This window comes from Aptenodytes forsteri, unplaced genomic scaffold (genome assembly GCF_000699145.1).
Source record: "Aptenodytes forsteri isolate BGI_AS27 unplaced genomic scaffold, ASM69914v1 Scaffold273, whole genome shotgun sequence".
Lineage (NCBI taxonomy): Eukaryota > Metazoa > Chordata > Aves > Sphenisciformes > Spheniscidae > Aptenodytes > Aptenodytes forsteri.
The window spans coordinates 3,356,850-3,379,850 of NW_008795041.1; the positions used below are offsets into that span (position 1 = coordinate 3,356,850).

A 23,001-nucleotide genomic window follows, 5' to 3' on the forward strand; every position below is an offset into this window, starting at 1 on the left:
AGCCCCACCGACTCGCCGGTGCGTAAGACGGCGAGCCAGCGGCGCTCCTGGCAGGACCTCATAGAGACGCCGCTGACGAGCTCAGGACTCCACTACCTGCAGACGCTGCCGCTGGAGGACTCTGTGTTCTCCGAGGCGGCCGTGGTCTCCCCCGAGCACCGGCGGCAGTCGACCTTGCCCACCCAGAAGTGCCACCTGCAAGACCACTATGGCCCCTTCCCCCTCGTGGAGGGTGAACGGATGCAAGTGCTGAATGGGAATGGGGGAAAGCCCCGAAGTTTCACTCTGCCTCGGGACAGCGGCTTCAACCACTGCTGCCAGAGCCTTTCAGTCGGTGCTGCTGATCACCACGAAGAAGCGCAGCAGAAGGAGGTGGAGGAGGAGGAGGAAGAGGAAGGCAAAGCAGCAGAAGAAAACCAGGAAGATAAAAGTAAGTATGGGATGTTTCTGTGGCTTTTCAAGAGTCCTGTTCGTGTAACATAGAGGTTGTTTCTCCTTTTTTCTATCAAAAAACTCCAACAGTCTTTCAACATCCCCCATGTTTTACCAGGTCTCCCTTGTCGCACACCTCTTCTATCTGCCTTATGTGTAAGGCTTAATAATCAGAGTGCTGTATGACCTCTCATGATCACCAGACACTTCCCCGTAGGTTGGTCACCAATCACCTCCTACTAGTAGTTCTTAGTTATAAATCCATTTTGCTTCCATGCTTTCTTCACACTTCCACTTGCACAGTATCCTCCCGCACTGACACATGTATGTCTCAGGACATACTTAGTAAGATTTCCAGCCAACTCCATCTGGGTTGTAAAAAACACTCAGTAAATCCCGGAGTGCAGGGTCAGGCTGTGATTGTGTAGTATCCAGGCGGGCAGGCCACAAGACAGCCCAAAAGCTGTAAGAAGTTGAAAAAGAGTGGTTTTTCTCCGGTTCCTCACCTTGAGATTTATAGAGAGAGAAGTTCAAAAAACATTTCAAACAAACAAAAAAATTAATAGAGAACAACTATGTGACCAGCGGGGCTTAAAAAAAATCATAACGCTGAGTAACTGTCTCTTACATGGCACATCAACTCCATAGCTATTAGTGCTACTTGTCAAAATTAATCCAAATAAACAGGGATTGGAGAAGGTCCCTGCTCCTCCTGAACATGTAAACACATTTCTGTGTCTGTTTCATGCTCTGTCCTTCACTGTCATTTATGGAGCTTCACAGCATGTGTTGCTAGCAAAGTTGAGTTCACACCCAAGTTGTAGGGTCAGTCAACTAAGCCTGCATCCATGAATCATGGGGTTATGCTGCGATTAAATTACCTGTAGCGGCAAGGAAGGCAGGATGACCCCTGAAGCTCTCAAAGTGTCTGTGCTCTCTGGTTCCTTCAAATTCAACTTTTTCACTGCAGTAAAGGAGTATAAAAATGGTAAAGAGATAGGAAAGGGTAACAAAAGCTTTGGATAATTAACTACCTACCTAAGTTAATTCATTAAGGTTAGCACCTTTGTTGAGCATTAAAATTCATGTGGACTTTATTTAGTCTACTTGGGAGAGATCAACAGTTTTCCATTGCCCTTATGCTTTAGTCAATAGGTTCTAAACATCTCAAATTCTTGCCTTTGAGAAAACAGTGATTTCTTTTGAAGATACTAAATTTGATGCCATTAAAAGTTAAAAAAGGCACGATTTCAGTTGTGTTCATGCATGACACTTTCCAAAAAAACCATACATTTATTAGGGTAATATTAGACTCTTACTGACTGTGAAATGAAGCTGTCTAATTAACAGGGTTAAATTTCATCAACCATGCAGAATGCTTTATCCTATTTTTAGCCTTCAATTTTGGTTTTCAAATGGGTTTTTACTGCTAGCAATAAAAAAATGTTTTTTTAAAAATTCCTCACAGTCAACGAAAAGGGTCAAGGAGACTTCCCACTGGAGTTCCTGTGCTGTCGGGCATTACTCAGAGATACTGTTGCAGGGCCTAAGTTGTTAGGTGTTTTAAATCTCAATTTTAAGGCTTTTGGGTTCCTGGTTGCAACAATTTATAGCGTACAATACTAATAAAGGGCTAGTGCTTGATATAACAGGCCAGAACTTGACCTCTTCTCCATCTTTCTATACCAATGTCCAAAAAGGGAGAAAAACAGTTTAATTTTTGAAGTCGTCTCCCTGTATACACATACTTTTATTTTAGTTTGGGTGAGGAGGTTTCTTGGTCGAAGCTTTAACAGGAGATTGTTTTTGAGACATTAGCAACCAGCTAGACAAGTAAAGTGCTCATGGTGAATTATTGACCGTGAAATTATAAAACCAGAAAGAAAATACTGTTCAGTCTGTTGAAGAGTTTAAGTGTTGAATTGCTTGTTGCTATGGCTGCAATATTCTGTTTGCAATGCTGGCTTTTTCCAGTGCCCTTACCAGTAAAAGGCAGGAGGGATTTCATGCAAGTGGTGTTCTTAAGTGCAGAATCCCAGTTTCTGAGCTGAGAGATTTGCTTATAACTGCTAAGTCTGCTAACTGGATGGGTGCCCTTGTGCGTGCTACATCATTGCCCCCCTCACCTCCATTGCTGTGGGAAAATGAAACATTGCAACTGGCTGGAGAAAGGGAATCCTCTCCCTTTTAGAAATGTTTTAACCTCACCTTGAACCTTCCCTGATGTGGTATCAGATGAACCTTTTAAATGTATTTATTTGCCTTACACATTTGTGATCCTGACATAGTTCTGAGCTCTTGGATGATTATATGTGTTCTTGTGTGTACATGTATGTGTTTTAAAGCTTAATCATTCCTATTGCTTTTTGTGCGGGAGAAGGAATGCAGCTCCTTTGCAGTTGTTGCTGTACAAGTTAAATGTCATTGCCAAAAGTTTGTTTTCTCAGCTTTTTGTTTTTACATTCCCACTTTTAAAACCTCCTGAGTTTAAATCAAATAGTAAAATGCGGTCCTGTTTCTTCCAATTTCTTTTGCAGAATTATTTTCAAATAACCACACCACAAATTAGGCACTCCATGCTTTTTTCAGATGCTGTCCTCAGCTGCTAGAAGTTAACATAGTTCAGTTGACTTTCTACTAAAGCTACACTGATTTGCAACAACTAAGAATCTGCTCTCTGTTAATCACTACCTGATGCCTTAAATGGATATTGCAAGCTTTTACTGACACTGCAAATAGTTCTGTGTATCAGCTCTGCTGTAATGCCTAGATATATCATGGTAAACTGAAAATATGGGTTGTCCTTTCCTGTGTTTATCCATTAGGATCTAAATTTGTTGTGTGTTCAGTTGCTTCTTTTTGTCATGTTATATCACATTAACATTGCACTGATAATCTTTAATGGATTGTTTTATTTCCCTAATTAAAATGACTTTTGTGTAAATCATTTAGATGTTCCATATTGACACCGTCCTGTAATGGTCTCTTGCTTTGTAATTGAAGAGGATTCTCTTGTGGGATATTTGTGTTTGTCCATGTGTTTGCTCCTGAGGCTATGAAAATGGCAAACAACATTCAGACCTGTGGCACCAAACATCCCTCTTGCTGTGTTGTTCAGAGGCAGCCTGCACACGGAGAGCAGGTCAATGGCTATGGCACGGTGCGTTGCGTTTCTGTGATTCAGTTGTGAAGGACAGGTTGGGCCTTTTCAGGCTTGTCTTCTGCTAGTGGGAGGTCACAGAAGGAGACAGCTGTGCAACATGGCACTATCACCCCCTTCCCCTCCAGCCCCTCCGCTGTCTGTGCTCTCTTGTGTTTCTACAGATTTCACCACTTAATGCTGAAGAACACTTCTAGGATCTTCTTGGGAGACTATTTCCAGGTTTTGTCCAGGGAAAGCTTGCTTCATTTTTTGCTTTATTTTTTGAAAGTATTTTTGATGGTGGTTCCTTCATTTTCAAAGTCTTCTTTGGTTTGTGGGAAAGTAACAGGAATGACTAAGGGTTCACCATTTAAGAGAAGCCGATACTAGCTCTCTACAGAGTGTAAATGGCTGTAGATCCCACCAACTCGGCTGCAGAAAAACCTGCACCTTTTTTCCATACTCCCTGAAAAAGTCTTTGGAGAGCAGTAGCATCCGTGGGAGTCTCTGTTGCTGTCACCTGCCCAGACGGTGCTGGGGCAGGAGCTCTGCTGCTGGCTCCACGTGCTGCGGGGCTGGCCAGAGCAGTATCGGCACACCTTCCAGGGAACTCACACCTGGGACCTGCAACAGTGTGCAAGGGAGCTTTCCACTGTGCAGACTCCATGAGATTTCTTCAGGAATATGGATAGAAAAGCATTGATGTCTATGTTTGAGTTTGAAAAGGTATTTGGAGCAGGAAGAAATCACTTAGACTGTCTTCCCACTGTTCAACCCCATTTCCTTCTTCATTGTTCCTCACCTCTTCATTCTCTTGCTTCTGCAAGTTTTCTGTCCTTTTCCTGCACGCTAAGTACTGTAATTCCTGCTGACACATGTTTTAGGATTTTTTTGTTGCTACTCCATCATCATAATTTTGGAGTATCTTCTATATAGGGTGGACAATGAGAACAAAGTCTTAAATAGATTTCAATAAATCAATAGCTGTCCTTTTGGGGCAATTGAAGGGTGGGGGCCATTTGTTTCCTGCATTGATTTCCCCCTCCGGAGTGTTTACGAGTTGAAACAGTATTCCATGTGTGACTTGTGTCACCTTGAAAAGATTTTGCAGCGTTTCTTAAGCCTGGGCACACTCATGCGTATTCCCTGGCATTTTGCTCCACCACCGTAAGCCCTCGTTCAGGTTTGCAACATCTCCCAGCATCCCACACAGTCTGGTGAGCGCTGTCCCAGAGGAACGCAATAGCCTCATGCTCCAGTCTCTGAAACTTGGCTTTTTACCTTAAACCACTGAAGACACTTGCCAAAGGCCGGAGCAGGAGCTGGTGCTGGCATTTTGCAGCTCAGAGAGATGTCCAGACCCTGCAAAGGATTTCAGGAAAGCTCCCCTTGATGTCAGTGAGAGCTCGTCACTGAAAGAGATGTCAAATGTCTGCTTGTGCTGAGGTACCAAGCCTGAGACTTTTTTCTTTTTTTCCCGGTAAAAAAATTAGGAACCAGCAAGAGAACAATAAGAGAAATGGAGAGCAGTTTCTCCCACCCACCTACCAGTCACAGAAACGAAACTCAAGGTGGCAGTGCTTTTACAAAATAGGACAGATGGGTTTAAGGAGTCCCATGACTAACAACAAGTAGAGTTTCACGCACTGTGCCCAAGAAGGTATATCCGTGGGATATCCTAGGCAGCATTTGACTTCAAGAAGGAGTTTGCGCTAGTAAAAAATATACTTTGAATAAGGTCAGGTATTTCAAATTCTGAAATACAGGTACAGGGAGGCTTGCCTCTTTTTAATGAGAGGACTGTACTGTGCAGTGCAAATGGTATCTCTCAGAAAGATCAATGTTTGCTAATTAAACACTACATTATAAAGTGATACCACTTCTAGGATTTGCTTCTCTGCCTTTTGGATAGGGTGTCTGTTCACTTTGGCAGGATTTAGGCAACAGCGAAATGTGGGAGTCAGGATGAATAATGCGTAAGGCCTGGATTGTGCGCACTGGTGCTGATGGGGATGTATGTCTGAAATTAATAAGGCAGTTTGCTTTTCTGACAACCTCTTTCCATTTCAGAGAGGATACCATTAGTGGTGTCCTGTCATCTGACCACCTAGTTAGTTTTATCTGCACCAAGAGGCAAGGGAGAGACCATTAAGATACCGTATCTTCCCCTCTGGAATTATGCAGGTTAGTAAAGGTGTGCATGCCTGGCAGTGTCTTAAATAAGTGGAGCTATGAGAAATGACAGGTAATGTTTCACATTAGAAATATTCCTTATGGGGCTGGCGAATAGCACGAAGCGCAGCACCCTCTGGGACACCAAGGAGGATGTTACTCTAACTTACTACATCCACTACCAGTCCTGTAGAAACCAGAAGATTTGCTAGGGTTGGGGTTTTTTTTGCTCAACATCCTTCTGGGCAGCACAGCCCGTGCATGCTCAGATGCTGAAGTAGACTAATGAAATGGCTCCTTTTTCTGAGCTTTGTTTTTGTGATCTGATTTTTCATTTCTAATTCCCATTTGAGCCTTCCCGTGGCACCTGACTGGGCGTTTGCACTCCTGTGGGCTGAGGACCATCAGCGTTTCGTGCCTTGTCTGCTGAGAGGAGGCCTCCCTCCCACTGCCTGCGAGGTGCTAGCTTTGCTGTTAACTCAGAATGAGCTTGCCTAAAAATACTGCCTAGTTATGTTCAAAAATGTGATCTTAAGCCTGTTGGTTTATAGTGTAAATGTCTAGCCCACACTGCTTTGGTGCGGATAGTTTATATATTTACAAAGGAATTTTCGTCAGTGGCTCACAGTTTCAGGGGGGAAGGAACCATGGAAAAGGAGGAAAAGACAGTGGCCGCTGTATCACCTGGTCTGCTTTTCAAAGCAAATACTTTATGTACAAAATGTCTGGCGGAATGGCGTGCCTTCACATACCCTTTTTTTTTTTTTAACTAAACGATTTAGTGCTTCATTTGTCATAAGATCCAGTGAGATCCTATGAAAGCTGTTATATTTGAAAACGAATGGGTGGAGGAACAGCATCGTTGATAATCTAGGTTATACGTCAGGCTAAACTTTTTTAACCTTGTTTTAAGACACATGTTTATCTGAATAGGAATTTCTATAAGCTTCCAGAAGCAACTGCATATTTGGGAAAATTGTCATCCCAAATAAGAGTTGCTTAATCATCTCCTAGCTGCCATATATGTGTGTATGTTCAGCTGCGTGTGTAAAAATGCGGTTTAGACTATTATATTAAAAACATATGTTGATATGAAGACTAACTTGGATAAACAAATCCTGGGAGTAGGTATCTTTCTTTCTGAGCATGTTCTTCAATTCAAAATTTAAACTTTATAAAATAAAGCTTTTCCAATTCTCACATGCAAAAGAAACTCCATTATAGAAGAGGGTTTGTATTCTAAATAAAAATAATGGGATACAAAACCTCTGTATTCTGATTTTAAATTTCAGTTCAAGGGGAAAAAATTGCCTGCAGTGTTTGAAAGCCAAGTATTGAATCATTTACTGAGTAGCAATTCAGAAAGCAATATGGTCTGTCAACAAAAATAAAAGTAGTTTAATTTTATGCCTGTTAGTATTTTTACATATGAATGCATTTTACCCACAAATATGCCGTTGCCACATTTTAAATTTTAATTGATTTCCATTGCCCATGCTGCAAAAATGCAAAGGAGAAGTGAATTCCTACCCTTATTTTGGTTTTAATAGCTTTGGGTGTCATTGCCAGCAAAGGTCATCTGCTTTTGCCTGAAATATATGAATTAAATGGTCTTTTTACAAGCAAAAGAAATGCAGAAGAGAATTTCTTACATGGCCATTCTTATAAATTACTTTTCCTGCAAAGTACCCTCAATTCTATTACTAAGTTGGTGGCTGTCAATAGAGCCGTGCTACCAGAGACACATTCGGATTAGGTGGTGGAGCAAGGAATCTATGGATGTGAGAATATATTTCTGTTTTTTTTCTGTGTTCTGCATTAATTCTCTTGCTAAGTGCTACGTAACCAAACTGGTTTGCCTTTAATTTTTCCATTTCTTGTTGTAAGCAAGCTCTGTCCCTGCCGCTGCCCCGTCTGAGTCTGGCTGCGGAGATGCTGTTGTTGGGAAAAGACAACTCATAAGTGGCAGACCACTTCACAAGTGATACAGGGAAGACAGTCCAAGGCCTCTAGGGCTCTCTGTTTACCATACCGAAGGATATGCAATTGCTTCCCAGATTGTTGGCCTGATACGTCTCAATAGCAATATAAAAAAGCATTTCTTGTAGCTGCAGATTCCGCCCCCTCAATTCCAAATGTGCTTTCATGCTGAAGCGTAATATAGTCACATTTCTTAAATGAGGATATGTAGCTTTTTGGAAATTATTTTGTGTACAAAAAGGAAAATCAGAGTGTTTTTTTTAAATTAACATATAGTTTCCCATTAAAAAGAGGGTTTTCCTGTCCCAACATTTATACTCATGTTCATTTTGATTTCAAACATGAAAAACATAGATTGTTTTTAATCATTTACATAAATCTTCTCACTGAAACTCACTGAAAATTGTTTTAAAGACACTCAGATTTGACCACTGCACGATAAATGAGGAAACCATTTTTCACTGGGATTTTTGCAGAACTGGGATAATTCCTCTTTGAGATGCAGCAGGGACTTAGCCTAATCTGAAATTTTCTAAATGCAAAGGAAACAGACACCTACAATGAAAAAAGTTAACCAGCTATTATGTGCATGTGAATGTTCTTTTGAAATGTATAATTTTCAAATTTTTAGCTTTTTTCAAAAAAAAAAACAAAACCCAAACCGTTTCTATAATCAATTATAATTAAATCAGAAGAATATGACATGGTACCAGTAGGACTGGGAGAATAGAGGAGCACTAAAATCTTTTCAGATTGTATTTATTACATCTCCAGGTGGTACCATCTGCTGTCTGTGGCTCTCAGGTTCTTTCAAGACAACTGTTAAAACATATGCAGGGATGAACTTGAGTCAGTAGTGCTTGGAAGGACATGAGAGGGATGTAGTTTTATTAAACTACTACCACATTGAACTTCTGTAGTGTCACCGTATAAACATGCATTCTTGTTTAATTACTGTTCGTCGTGGGAAGCGGGATGAGATATTAAAGCCCTCAGTGCGCACAGTCAGCATCCTGCTAGAATTTTTTTTGTTGGACAGGAGACTCTGGAAAAGCCAAATTTGTTCAAAGCAGTTTTGTTTGGTTTAATCTGTTTTTAAGAAAGAAGTCCTCGGAGTGCTTGGATTTAAGATGAAGATTGTCACGGAGGCCTATGAAATAAATGTTGCAGGGCAATTTTTTGTGGATTTTCCTAGCGTCCCAGCCTGGCCTTTGGCTGAGTTTCCTTTCCTTTTACCCACTAGCTGCTGCTCCAGAGGGTCACAGATCTCATGTAGGCCATGTGTCCAGCCTGCCAGCCCTATGCAACTTCCTTGGATACTCTTTGACAGCTAAAATGGCACTAGATGCTTATGTTTGGCATCTTGATCTCCTTACTTGTTTCTTAAACCTTTCCACTGTGGGAAGGCAGCATACGTAGGCTGAAATCTTGTCCCCTCCAAAGGCTCTGGTGAAGCTGTAAGTGTGCTGCTCATGTCTCTGAGCTAGCGAGCTGGAAGTGAATTCAAAGGTTATCCAGTATAGCTCTGCTCTCTAAATCTGGAGCCACTATACCTACCGAATCTGTCCTTAAACACCCCAGTGGTGGGCATTCCTCATCCCCTCCGGACAGTGCTTTTCCTCTTTGCTGTATTGGAAAGGAATTTTTTTTTTTCCCTCCTAATGGATATTGAATCGTTCCCTCTGCAATTTAAGCCTAGCATTTCCTTTCCATTATGGCGTAGAAAACAAAACTGCTCCATTACAGCAGCTCTTTTTTCAAGCTGAAAGGTTGTTATGAAGGTTGATTTAGTTTTTCTCACAGATAGTGTTTTCTAGGCTTCTGACCCCTCTTGCTGAGCTTCCCTGGGTTTTCCAGCTGCCTCCCACCTCTTCTGGGATGGCAGCGTCCAAGCTGGGTGCAGCACACCTAGCTGAGACCAGGAAGATGGCTTCGCCACAGGTGTTTTATGCACTGTACTGCAATAAGTATCTGTTTTGCAACCATACTGTACTTCACATTTCAGTTTGTGCTGTACAGTATCCCAGATGCTTTTCTGCTTAATGGTTACTTTTCTAATCGTAGTTGAGCTGATTATTCCTGCGCCTCTCACGTATCCACGTTAAGTAGCTCATGTTAATAAAAACTCAGGTGATTTAAAATGTCTAATTAATTGGGCTAAAACCAATGAACCAAAAAACAAATATGACATTTTGTAAAACTAACAGCCTGACTAGACAAAAAAAAAACAAAAAAAAAAGCCTTACAGACTAACCTGGTGTTTGCCAAGCTCTGTGTCTGTTAGCATAGCATCTACCATATTGTCACGGGAAACGTGGCAAGGGTTTTCATCCCTCCAAATCATTCCAACTTCTGAGACTGTCCTCCAGCAGTCTAGGTGACGTTTCCTCCCACTTGCGTGCTTGTGGATTTTAATAGGTTTATTCTCTTCCACCATCCAGGTCATTAGTGCAGTCTGGGACTGTTTCTGGATGCAGGGCAGCCTCAGGAGAACCCACATAGTGCAGCCTTCCCTGTTAACAGCGAGCCTCCGGTGTCTCCTCCGTCTGGGCTTGGCTTTTGCTATCAGAGGACACCTTGGATATCAGAGGTGGCTAATGTCACTCACTTCTGGGAGCTGAACTTCTAGAAGGAAAAGATTGTGCCGTGTCTCACATCCGTTCTGCACCTAAATAGCCAAGGAAGATGTAACCTGGAGATAGGTGGGGACCTGAAGGCTCATCCTTTTGACACTTGCGATTTCATCAGTCCCTCAAAAGAGCTTAACGCTCAGAGTTTATACTAACCGTGTGGGTTTTATTTGTAAGCTCTTCTGTTTTTCAGTGTCAAGCATTGCCAGTTCTTATGAAACAAATGTGATAATACAGTACCTTATTTAAAAAAAAAAAAAAAAAAAAGAAAAAGCCCTGTAATCAGGCAATTTTGCAAGGATCTCAGTTCTCATTAATAATAAAAAAAGAGGTTTCTAGCTCTGTTTTTAAAAATTGTGGTTCAAAAGCTAGAAGATAAATGTTGTTTGTCTCCTTTTGTGGCCCCAGCTTGCGAGTTTTGGATCTTGTTGATGATAGTTAACACTCACACATCGTTGTACCTAGTGTGGTGCTATGAAAGAGTATGATTTCACAGACAAAGCGTGAAACAATTTCTCTGTGGGATCTTACTGTATTTGCATGAAGAAAATGGCTGCATCTTGAGTAGGATGGTCGCTTTCTGGCTCCACATTTTGAGTACTGCTGGCACAAAATAATAGCAGCTAATTCTTTCTTCTCTTCTGGATTCCAGAGGGATGAACTTTGGCCTTTTGGAATATAAAATATCAGCACTGATTTGTTTAAAAGCATTTGAGTTGTTATCACCATTAGAGAGTGAGGAGAGAGGCTGCCAAAAAACTTCGATTTAAAACCACTTTTCAGCCAGTTTTTGAAACGTTGATTTAATCACGTGAAGATTTACAGGCATCAAGGAGGAGGTGAAATTAAGGAAACCTCACTTGGGAGATTTCTCCTGGTTGTAAAGTCAGGGTTGGACAGAGATCAGGCAGCGGCACTGCAAGGCCTAGCCAGTGGTGTATGAATGGGGAGCAAGTTTACCCTGATCGCTTTACCCAGCAAGACTAATGAGGGTAAGTAATAAAACTTCACTGGGGATCGTTGTGCATTTAGTTCCGGGTTAAGTGAAACTCAGGTTTCGAGTGAGGTGGGATGGCTTGGGGGAGGCTCCTGGTATGGCTCCTGGAACAGCACCCGGCTGGGCTTGGCGATGCCAGAGGCCTGTGTCAGTGGGCTCCTTGCAGCTAATACGGCGTTTCCTATACGTGCAAAGCGGTTATTGTAGAATACTTGAGAACTGGTGAATACGAGAGCTAGAGAATTAGAGAGTAACGTCCTGTAGTAAAAATAGCAAAATCTGTTTTAGAATTCATGTAACAGTATTTTAATAGCCTCTAACTTTGGCATTAAAGTGATATTTTCACTGTACTAATGTGAACACTTGAAATCCAATATGAAAATCATACTTAATCTATAAAAAGGTTGAAGCTGATTATTCTGAGAATTCTTCTGTTTCTTTCCTCCCTGCTAGAATATATCCAGCCATTTGTTTTCAACTTTCAATTAAGAAAATAAATTTTATTTTCAAGACGTTTTCTTTTTTTGTTAATCAAGCTAAGTACATGCACATACTTTCACAGTACAACATTTATATTTTTAACTTTAATGTAATGGCTTTAGGGATAACTAGAGTAGCTGGTTTCTGTCTTTTCAGAATACGGAAGAGAGTATTTTTATTTATTTATTTCTGGCTGTGTAAAGAGCCTAAGAAAAATCCCATTCAAATTTTACACTCCCACTAAAGCTGTCCAAGACTAAATTTTTTTTTTTTTTTACATTTTTTTGCCACTGAGGACTATGCTTACCTTCTCCAGTGTTACTGTATGATCTTCGTATTTAATGTCATATTTCCTACTGTAGCCTTAAAAGTTTCATGCGAGTCTTACCGGGGCTAGGAATACTTATTAATGAACTAGGATAATTTAACCATACCATAAATTTTTTATACCAACACATTGAAAATTTAAATCTCAGAATTTTGACCATGGTTTATGAAATGGTGAGACTGAGGAATAAAAATAAAATTAAAAACAGAAAATGCACTTTAGACATTAGTGCATTATGCATTAATAAATCAATAGTTTCTAAGTTCTCTGCTCACTTTGCATTTTAACCTTCTGCAGTTCAATCCACAAGTTCTGCCTGCAGATATGGCCACCTTATAGTGGCCATCATGAATCTTATAGCATAAACAGGCTATCCTTGCATCTGTGCAAACTCTAAGAAGTTGAGAAATTTGATTCTATGAACGTCTTGCAGAGTCTATAAAATATGTGTAAAACGTCCCCATAGTAAAAGAAGAGGAAAAAAGGATGTGTGTTAGTTTTCCTGGGAATACTTATTTAAAGGATGGCTGAAATTTTTGGTTCCATTAATTTTGAACTATCGGTAGCAGGTGGAAGGTTGTTTCAGGGTTTTCATAAAGTGAAAAAATGATTGCCTTGGAGACTCACAATTTGGAAATGGCTTTTACAGTTAATGAAACTCAAAAATGTCAGCCACCTTCTTCTTGCTCTCCTCCATCCCAAAAAGCCAATTTCTTAAACTTGTACGTGTTGTGGCTAAACAAGATTATGGGATTTATAGCGAGAATACAAAAGTCACTTGAAGTAAAAATTAGGCTCTTCAGTCAGTTTTGAAAATAGCACTTGGGTCCTTGATGGATTTCATTATTCCTGAACTTTGGGGGAGGTTGAACGTGAGGGGACAAGGGCATGGTCAGAGGGCCCCAAGCAGCCAGCACTGTCCCTTGGAGTCCTGTGACACCTTTAGTCTTTGGGTTTCTACTCAGAGGAGAACAGGAATGGAGGGGTGAGATTTTATATTCCACCGAGATTTGGCTCTTCTGCCATGGCTGCCAGAAGACTCTGTCTGTTTCTGAGCACCACTGCTCCCTGGGGTGATGGGGAGTAGGAGGTTGCTGAAAGGAACCCAGTGAACAAAGAAAGGAAAGCAGACCCCACCAAGGTGGTGGAGGCTTAATTTACCTGCGTAAAAAGAAAGGAAACACTTTCTACAGGCAGTGATTTGTAGTGCTTGTTGGGAACAGGAAACATCAGGGTAGCTGGGGAAGAGATGGCAAAATCTAGCGGGGTGAGATGGAAGCAAAAGGCAGAAGACTAGAAATAGGACATAAATCCGTAATGGTGAAGATAAGCTATATAACAAGTTTCCTTGAGTTGTGATTGGTTTTTCAAATGAAAATCCCATCAGCCTTAATGCTCTGTGCCACAATTGAGGGCGATGGTGTTATAAATCTTTCCCCCAGTTAGAAAAACTGTTTTAAAAGCATTTCGTTTTGATAGTGACACATTTCTCTTACAGAATAACCTGTACCTGATAACATTTACCTACTGTAAATGCACCCATGCTGCCTTTGCCTTTGTTTCACAGAATTATGCAATTTAAAATGCTGTGCAGGTGCGCCAAGTGGACGTATTTTATGCTGGGGCCACGTTCTGGCAGACTGTGCCAGTGCACAGAAATGTTTCCTCAGCCCGAGTTGTCCTCCAAGGAGGAGAATCTGGCATAACCTCATGATTATGTTGGAAACCCTGTAATATCTCTGTCCATAATTAGCTGAGGTGACAGTTATTTTTGACAAATAAAACCTTCTCATAGTGTTCCCTTAGCTCATGTCTTCCAAAAGTATTAGCAGAGGCCTCTGGTGAGACTTTTTCTTCAGGTGACTTACTCGGTTGTACCATATTGAAATGGAGTAGATGTTTTAAAAGATGAAGTCATGAGCCTGTTTCTTTATTTTGTCCTTGTATGTTTTGCATTTCTTCAGTCTACTGTTGCTCATCTTTAGCGGTTGCCATAGCTAGCACTGTTGTTAATGACGAAAAGCATATAGCCAGATCTTCATCTCTGTTCCTCCTGGGTTTTGTTAACATCTGTCTCCTCCTTCCAAGGCAAATATAATGGTTGTAGTAGTTCCAGGCTGAGCAGGGGAGGTGGTTGTCTGCACTTAGGCGTGTAACTGTGGATTTCCAGTTCTGAATTCTTCCCAAGGTTTCTGCACACACCTGCTAAAGGGTTGTTTTAAAAACCTTCAGATTAAGCTGACCATGTGCTTGCTGTATTTCATAGTTCACAGAGAAGTGTGTAAATCATGGTCACCAACGTTTTTTTCATCACCAGCAGTTGTGCTGATATGGTGCCTATCGCACCATAATGTAACCAGAACAGATAAATTCTTGCCCCTTCCTACCTTCTCATGTACTTTCTCACAGAAAACTTAAATTGAGAAAGTTCTTATTTTTCCAGAGAGTTGTTGAATACATGTATCATATAATATACACTGAACTTTGTGGTTACTCTGTAACCACAGTAAAATCTTTAATATATCAGATAAAAGCAAGGACACTATAAAAGTATGATCTCCATGTATTTCAAAATTATTTTCCTTGGGTCTCTTTTCCAGAAGCAATCTTGTTTTCTGTGCTTCTTTTACCCTAGTTATGAAAGATACGACATAAATCAAAGACAAATTTATAGCCTAATTCCATGTCTTTGCACCAAGATAATTCCTCCAGAACCTCTCCACCTATATTTCTGGAATAAGAAAACATTTAGGAAGATGAACATAAATTCAAGTCACTGCAAATTACAAAAGCATCAGTGACAAGTCTAATGCTGTAAAGCCTCTTTGGAATATCTGGTTGTACTGGTAGCAAGCCCTGATGTTATACAGGAAAATTAGTGAGCTTATTGCCATCAGATACGCAGCTTCTTTAAGGGGGATGTTTACTTTCTTCTGAAAAAACAAATCCTTGCAAAATTAAAAACTCACTAAGCTTGTTGTTTTTATTATTTCGGCTTGCAGTCTAACTTTTCCATTCTGCACAACAGATGTGGGCTTAGTAAAAATTGTCCAAAACATTGATTTGTGTAGTTCTATATCAGATCTCAGACTCTGAGCTATTTGCGTTACAAAAAAACCCCCTGCAAGTGCAAGTGATTGCACTGAAGAGCATTGAGCCCCACGTTCCAGCTAACCCAGCTGGCTTGCCTTGAACAGTGCCTAAAAACGTATTTCTAGGGAAGAGTTAAAGGTGTCTTGCTGTAGCCCTTGACGGATCTTTCTTCCACAAAGGAGTTTTATCAACTTTGAACTCAGATGTACTTTTAGCTGTATCATGTGCCAACAAGGGGTTGCACATTTTAACTCCAGGCTGGAGAGAAAAGCATCTCTTTTGGTTAGTTTTGAACCTGCCACCCAAACTTTCAGATGTTCCTGTTACTGGAAAAGGCAATTATCAACCTTTTCTCTCTTTACTTAGTGCATGTATGTGCTCATAATTACATAGACCTCCGTTACATCCCCCTTGTTTATAGGGGTGACCAAGTCTTGAACGGTCCTAGACCATGTAGTCACACCTTGCAGAAAAAACCTTTCACACCACCAATAATCCTAGCTGCCCATATCTCTACCTTTCTCAGTACCGCTTTTTGAGGCGAGAAGGCCAGACCAGTATACAACCTTCAGAATTGGACACTTCAGAGATTTACACTATCTCATTTTATTTTTTTTCTGCTTTACCTCCACTACTTTCTGTATTTATTCAGAAGTAGAAGCCAAACCTTCCAAGTTCTCTGTTTTTGTGGAAGCTGATTTGATTTTTTTAACAAATACTCTGCAATCATCGCTTTGCAATCCAAGAAGAGAACTAATGGGAACTGTTTGGTATAAGATGGTTCTGCCTTATAGGAAAAAGAATAAAGGTATAGTTTTGATGTCAGTGATGCATGAAAAGAGTGTGTAATGCTTGTTCACATATAAGACTGCAGAGGAGAAGGAAACTAAAAAAAGACAATTTAGTGACCAAAATAAATTAGCGGAGGACATAGCTAACTGAGCAGCTTGAGGAATCACTCAATGAGGAGGGAGGTTGCTATGGTGGGATAAGAACAGAGCTCAGTTGCGTGATAGTGTTTTGCAGGCTGTAGAGATGCTAATATTTTGTTTAGTGATGATATTTTGATGAAATGCACTTAAGCAAACTGAAGCAGGAGTGAGTAGTAAATTGCTGCGAATATTTCCAGTTCAGAGCAGCTCTGGGTCATGCTAGAGCTTGCCCAGGGGAGGAGTGACCATGCACGTAACTGGTCAGACGGAAGACACTTGGACAGCAGAAACCCCTCAGGACAAGCTTCTTTTGGCTGACCATCCTCTGAGGGGACGGCAGAGGTTGGTTAACTTTGAGGAAACTAAAGAGATTTTTTCCTGTTTGTGATCTAAAACCCGGGATGGGGTAGCAAGAGCTAGCAAGTACAGTCATGCTCTCTCATTTCCAGTTGAAAGCCGCCGAGATCCTATTTTAATTCTCCTGAAAAAGAAGAACACTTTTGACATCTCAGAAGGTTTTGAGGAGTGCCTGTCTCCAACACAAGTCTGATGGTTCATGCTGGTGGAGGAGCTTGAGCTGCTGTAGGAAAAGGGAAATTGGTGCCTGGGTGCCAATGTGACCATGCTGGTGGGCCCTGTGCACTGCTCCATCACCCCAGGAGGACAGCGGGTCTCCGCAGGGCTTGGGAGTATTGCCTTTGGCCCCTCAGGATGGGGCGCTGAGGCAGGAGCAGGGCTTTGTCCTCCCACACTAGCAAGGGGTCAGACGTGCAGGAGAAGAGAACCAGTGCCCAAATCAGGTATCGGTGCTGTAATCTGTTCAACACAGGATTATTTCTTCTGTGAAACAATACCATCATACGGAAGTATGGATGCTGCACCTCATCAAACACAACATGTGTGACAGAAGCATTTTTGTGTTTCAGAGATGCTTGGGGGCGAATTAGGGAGGAGGAGGCTAATGAGAAGCAATGAATTTTCACGCTGATGTCTTTGTACCTTTGTACAAAGATCACTGAGGGTAAAAACCTGAGGAACTGGTGGAAGGAATTAGTGGAAGAGTAGGAACTGGTGGAAGTGTAGGAGTAACTCCTTCCTGGTTATCCCCAGCGCACCAAGAACTTGATTGGGATCTTTCCTTAAAAACCGCTGGGCGCACCACGTCCTGTCTTGCCAAGAGGGCCTTTGATGGGTGCCTGGATTTCAGAGGAAGGCTGGGCAGTAGGGCTAAGGGCTCCTCCGTGGCTGGTCATCGTGTGGCCGTGAAACCCTGGCATGTCATCCTTAAGCTTTGTCTGGGCTTCCTGACCAGTCTGACAAATGCCTTTTAACATCCCTTTCCATAAATGGCTGCTGTGTGATTTTCTGAAAGAGTATTTAACCAGTAGCTTGAGTACGTAAGGTGATATGACAAAAGACTCTTTTGATAAGTTTGTTGTTTTTTCCCCTCCTAAATTGTGTATAGAAGTATTTTCTGAGCAGGCTTGAAGAGATACTATCCAATTAAAGAGATCATATTCACTCTAGCATGTTCAGGGATTTGAAAGAATTTAAAATTTGTTGTTTGTTGCTATCTTTAAAGTTGAAATACACTGACCTTTTCAGGATTTGACTCCTGTAAGAGGAGCCTTTAGCCTAATGAAATCCCTGTGCAATTCTGATTTTCTCTTATTACGCTGGTTTGGCATATGATAGGCTTAGGATATACTTTTTACAAAAAAATTGGAGCATCTCTGAAAACAGGTCTTGCATGTTAAAAATATGCAAGCAATTATAAGCAAAAAACATAGCAATGTTTGGCTTGCCAGAAGGATACCTTACATAAAACCTTTCTGTGCAAGCTCTTTATGTAGAGATAATTATTCCCATAAAAAATAAAAGTTAAATTCACCAGATGAAAATATATGCTTTCAGTATCTACCAGGTGTGAAACATTTTATCATTAATTCTTCATTTTATATTCCCAAGTAGGTAATGAATTCACTGCAGCAAAACAAGGAGCTCACTGCTGTATTGGTCTGACGGGCTTTCAGGACACTGTAGACACCTAAGAAAGCAGCTGAATCATTGTTTTAAAACAGGAAAAGAGATTTCTGCCTTATTTTTATGGAAACCAAATTAATTAGAAGCAAGGTTTCTAAAAGCAGTTTCTTTATATGCTAATTTTGTGCGGCATATTTCAGTTTGATGATCTGAGGGAGGGATTTTAGGTCTGATAGCATTTGTGTTGATAAATATGGTCCTCCTTGAGCCTCAAAGAGACCTGACAACATCAAAAATGGAGTTGGAGCAGAATGATATGACTTGCCTGGGAACAGTCAAGGCAAGTTGGATTGACAGATCAAACACGTGCTAGTACATGAGGAGAGAGAAGGGGACACCTTTGTTATATGTAGCACAGCCGGCCAGGGGATTGTCGTCAACATTTCACTTAATGGCCTCGCCAGATGAGTAATAATGTAGTCCATGTTTTGTGCGTGTGCTTCTCCAGAGAGCTCCCAATTCAATTAAAATATCTCAACATAAGCATAAATAACCATAATAATAATAATAATAATCATCATCATCATAATCATCATCTGCCCTCCCAGCTTTCCCTAACTGCGTGGGTTTTCACACCATTCGTGTTGTACGTCTTAGCAAAAGCTGCTCAAGAGCCTCAGCAGAACAGGGCATGAAGAGGAAGATGCTGCTTTTTGCTCAGTCTGCTCATTATCTAAACAAAGCATAAATAACCATAATAATAATAATAATAATCATCATCATCATAATCATCATCTGCCCTCCCAGCTTTCCCTAACTGCGTGGGTTTTCACACCATTCGTGTTGTACGTCTTAGCAAAAGCTGCTCAAGAGCCTCAGCAGAACAGGGCATGAAGAGGAAGATGCTGCTTTTTGCTCAGTCTGCTCATTTCACCTCAACCGCGCGGTCTGATATCAGTAACTTACAGTTTATGTGATCTGTCTCTTTTATTGACCCACTCAAAGATCCTCAGCCAGGATGGAAAGTCGCTGCCGTTGTCAGCAGCTGTGGCAGGGGTAGCATCTCAGTTCTCTGCCCTTGGATGTAGGCAGGCAGTGGGGAGATGACAGTCTGGCCATGCGTTATTTAGTCATGGGAGTGATTTTGTCAGTCTATCGGTGGTTTTGTTGTCAGTATGGGAGGCACCATCAGAAAGAGCAATTATGTTACTTGATGATGAGCTGTTAAAGTGTTCTTTATCTGAAGTGGTTTCTACCGGTTGAAGTTAAAAACTTGTTTGTGTAAATTTAAATTTGACATGTCATAATTAATTCCATACATTTCTGTTTGCTTTTAAAGGCCTGAGCGAGTTAATGTATAAAAATTCCCAGAAATATGCTGCTGATGATAACAGTGATAGAGAGAGTAGTCTGTTATGATAATAGGACCAATTCTCCTTAAATATTCTTTACTAAAAAATTTGGTGATACAGATGGAAAAAATTAGTACATTACTTTTTTTTTTCAGGATTAAAGTCCAAAGCATTATTCAGGAAACACAACTCCCATTTTTGTGCTGTATAATAACTGTTTCATGGGGGCAACAAACAGGAACTACAGTTCCTGGTTCATGGTCAGGAAATAAAGACACGTCTTTTCAAGTGGTTCTCAGTATAAACCATGCAGGAGGTTTGGTAGCTTAAACTGAGCTTTATATGCCATTACAGTCATAGCCTGGCTAATTTCAGTTTATGAGAGTGCTAAGAATTACATTGAAAGGAACCTCTCCATTAGATGTATACCTCATGTGCTTGTCTTCTGGTTGCAACATCAACTTCTCCTGGGTGAGGCTTGTCCCATAGACACATGTAACTTAGTTTCAGTGTAATCCAGGAATTAGAGTGCCAATATGCAGAAATTTGAATAACATTCTCAGAATTCATAAATTGCCTAGTGGGATGCTAAAGTCCTGATTATATCTTGCAGCCTCAGAATGTATATAAAACTGTAAGAAATTCAGCCAGCTTTTTTTTTTCTGACCATTCAACCGTGTGTCACTGTTTATGTCCCAAATTAGAGGGCCTCCTTTGTCTGGGAGCAACTCTTTGTGTTAGTTTACAATGGTTATGAAACAAACTACTCTGGAAAAATAACTGCGGATTTCTGACAGAGCCACAACTCAAACTGCTCCGTCTGGGATTTGTGAACCATCACTCCAGTAAGACCGCGGTAATGAGCTAAAGGAAGGAGTTTTACAGATATTAGAGAGAGACCTGTACAGCACAAGAATAACCATGAGCTATATCTAATATGGAGGGACATAATATGGGCAGAGTTAGTAAGAATCAGGAAGAATATAATACAGTAATATAGTAAGAATTAGTAGTTTGACAATTTAATGTGCTACATTAAAAAAAAAATCCACATACCAGAGAGGAGCCAAAAATGGGGTCCTTATAGGTGGGTGGCTCTCCTTCATTAGATGTTTAGCTACTGATACTGGTATCATCCTTATTTGTCAAGCAAGCTGGAAGTTAATCACTTAATAAAACCTCCATAAACAAACAGCAAATAATATAGGAGCTATAGTGGCATTGTCAAAAAGCTTCTTGTCATTTAGAGAAACAGTGCTGGTAAAGCAAATGCATATTCCTTATGTGAACTTTTTCCTTGACATCCCTGTGTAATGTGTTACTTTAGCAGAAGGTAGTGCAGAAAGAAGGGTTAGAAATGCTTAAGAAGTCTGTGTCCACAGGCCTCCAAGTCCATGGCTGTTTTTATCAGAGGTGGCTTTCATGGAGCAGTAAGAGCGCTTTGAATGAAGGTCGTTGCAGCACGTGCCGCCGGTGCGATGCGTTTGCACCTAGGGACAGAGCAGTGTCAGGCAGCGCAGCTGCAAGGCTAAGCAAGAGTCTGGGGAAAAGCATAATGAGTTTATAGGGCTTATAGGTCTTCCCTGCGCATGAGGTCAGCTAGATACGATTCAGCGTACATGTGCACAGCTTAAGACAGGATGTACAGAGAATAATGTTATTCTGTGTACTAATGTTAGTGGTGTGGTGCTGGAGTGTATAAGACAACCTTAACTATGAATTTTCAGTTCTCCAGGTGCTTTTTTTTGTAACTCTAGTGGGGTTCTTGCTTACTTATTTGTTTGGGGGGGTTTATTTAGTTCTTTAGTACTGAGTAGATAGAGGGTTATTTAGCAATAACTGTAGTATATGAAGTGCATACTGGGAGAGCTGGAGTACATTTGCACGTTTAAAAATGCTGTGGTAAGTGGGAGGAAAAATGCCTGCTGATCAGAGCCCTGTAATTTGCCTGTGCCTCGTTCTCATGGGGCCAAGTGCAGCACTTGTAGAGGAGCAGATACTGGAGGTTATACGTGGTCTGACACCACCATTGTCCTCCCCATCCCCCTTCCTCACTGTGGTGCTTTCTCATATAACATTTGTACTCTTGGTGTTCCTTTGTTTAGCTCAGTGAGGACGTGAGGGACACTAGAGCATATACTGTGATGTTGGAAAAGCTGGAACTTGCTATTTGTACATAGCATATTCCTGTATTATCGTTGTTTGATTTAGTGCCCTTTACTGCAGTAACTCAGTCTGCAGAGGAGTACTGAGTGACTCCTGCTACTGCTTCCACTTCTAACTGGCTTCTTACAGGGTAACTTGCAGAGATGCTGCTTTGGAGTATAGTGTCAGGGGGCTGCACTGGATGTGTCATCGAAACCCTCTTTCCTCAGGCACTCCCATTGCCAGGTTCTATACCAGCTCCTTTTCATCTCTGCGTGGTATCTGTCTGAGACCTGAGCAGTCCTGAAGATGGTAGGAGCTTCCCACCCTTGAGCAATGGACAGTTCGTAGATCTGCCACCATTCCTCCTGAGGACCCTGTGTCAAATAGCGTTGAGCCATTTCCCTAGTAAGGAGGGAGATGTATCCGCCACTGGCCTTATAACAGAAGCAGCCAAGTAGCAGTTTATGGTACATGGGGAGGGATTTCTTTTTCCCAGTGTTTGCATTCATTCTTGTTCGGAGCCTGATTACTCACACGTAGTATTTACCTTTAGGGGAATATACGTAACTAGACATGCTTCATTATTGGACTAGATAATAGGTAAGAGCTTCTAGTCAAAGTTCTTCTGTCTCTCTCATGAATATATAGACAGATGTAGAAATATGTACACAAAACAGGATACAAATGAAGGAAAGGATAGAGATTCAAAAGGGGGTTGCAGTTTTACTGATTGTCACTATAGACAGGAAGTCTGAAATTGCCTTTTCTAAAACTTAAGTACTTATTTCAAAAGTAAGTTTGTTAACCTGCTACTATTCAACCTACCCCTTCTCTGAAAAGCAAATTTACCATAAACATACCATTTAGTAATCAGGCACCTTGTAGTCTGTTTAGGCAAAATATATAATGTAAACATTCATAAGAAAGTGTACTCTCAAGCGGCAGCAGTAAAATGTTATGCATTTTATTAAAAAACACATTAAAGTGAAAACCCTAAATTAAATAACCTCTCGTTAGTGATTGCTGATATGCCTTCATAATTTATAAATAGGTCTCAAAGAGAAAAAGAAATAGTTGATTCACCTTCCACGCCCCTTTCCTTACATAGGACTTCTTGTGTGAGAGCCATTTTGAGACCTTATTAATTGTGACTCTCAAACATTTCTCTCAGGTGAGAACTTTCTCCTTCCCTTTGCTTTCATTTTTATTGTTTTTTGAGACATGTTGGCATGCCCGGAAAGGCCTGCAGAGCATCCCTTTGCTCATGCTTGGCGGGTTGGTCCCCAGCCCTGATGCATTCTGTAACCGCCACTTTCGATGGGTAAAGTACCT

General features: G+C 41.0%; 1 protein-coding gene across 1 annotated transcript in view; it reads left to right on the forward strand.

The window, feature by feature from the left end:
* The window catches only part of CNKSR2 (connector enhancer of kinase suppressor of Ras 2), a 205,549-nt gene that overhangs the window by 164,275 nt on the left and 18,273 nt on the right, over window positions 1–23,001 (forward strand). The window contains exon 22 of the mRNA XM_009276936.1: window positions 1–430. This exon is cut by the window's left edge and continues 1 nt beyond it. Coding sequence (XP_009275211.1) covers window positions 1–430 — 430 coding nt within the window. The remainder of the gene's footprint in view (window positions 431–23,001) is intronic.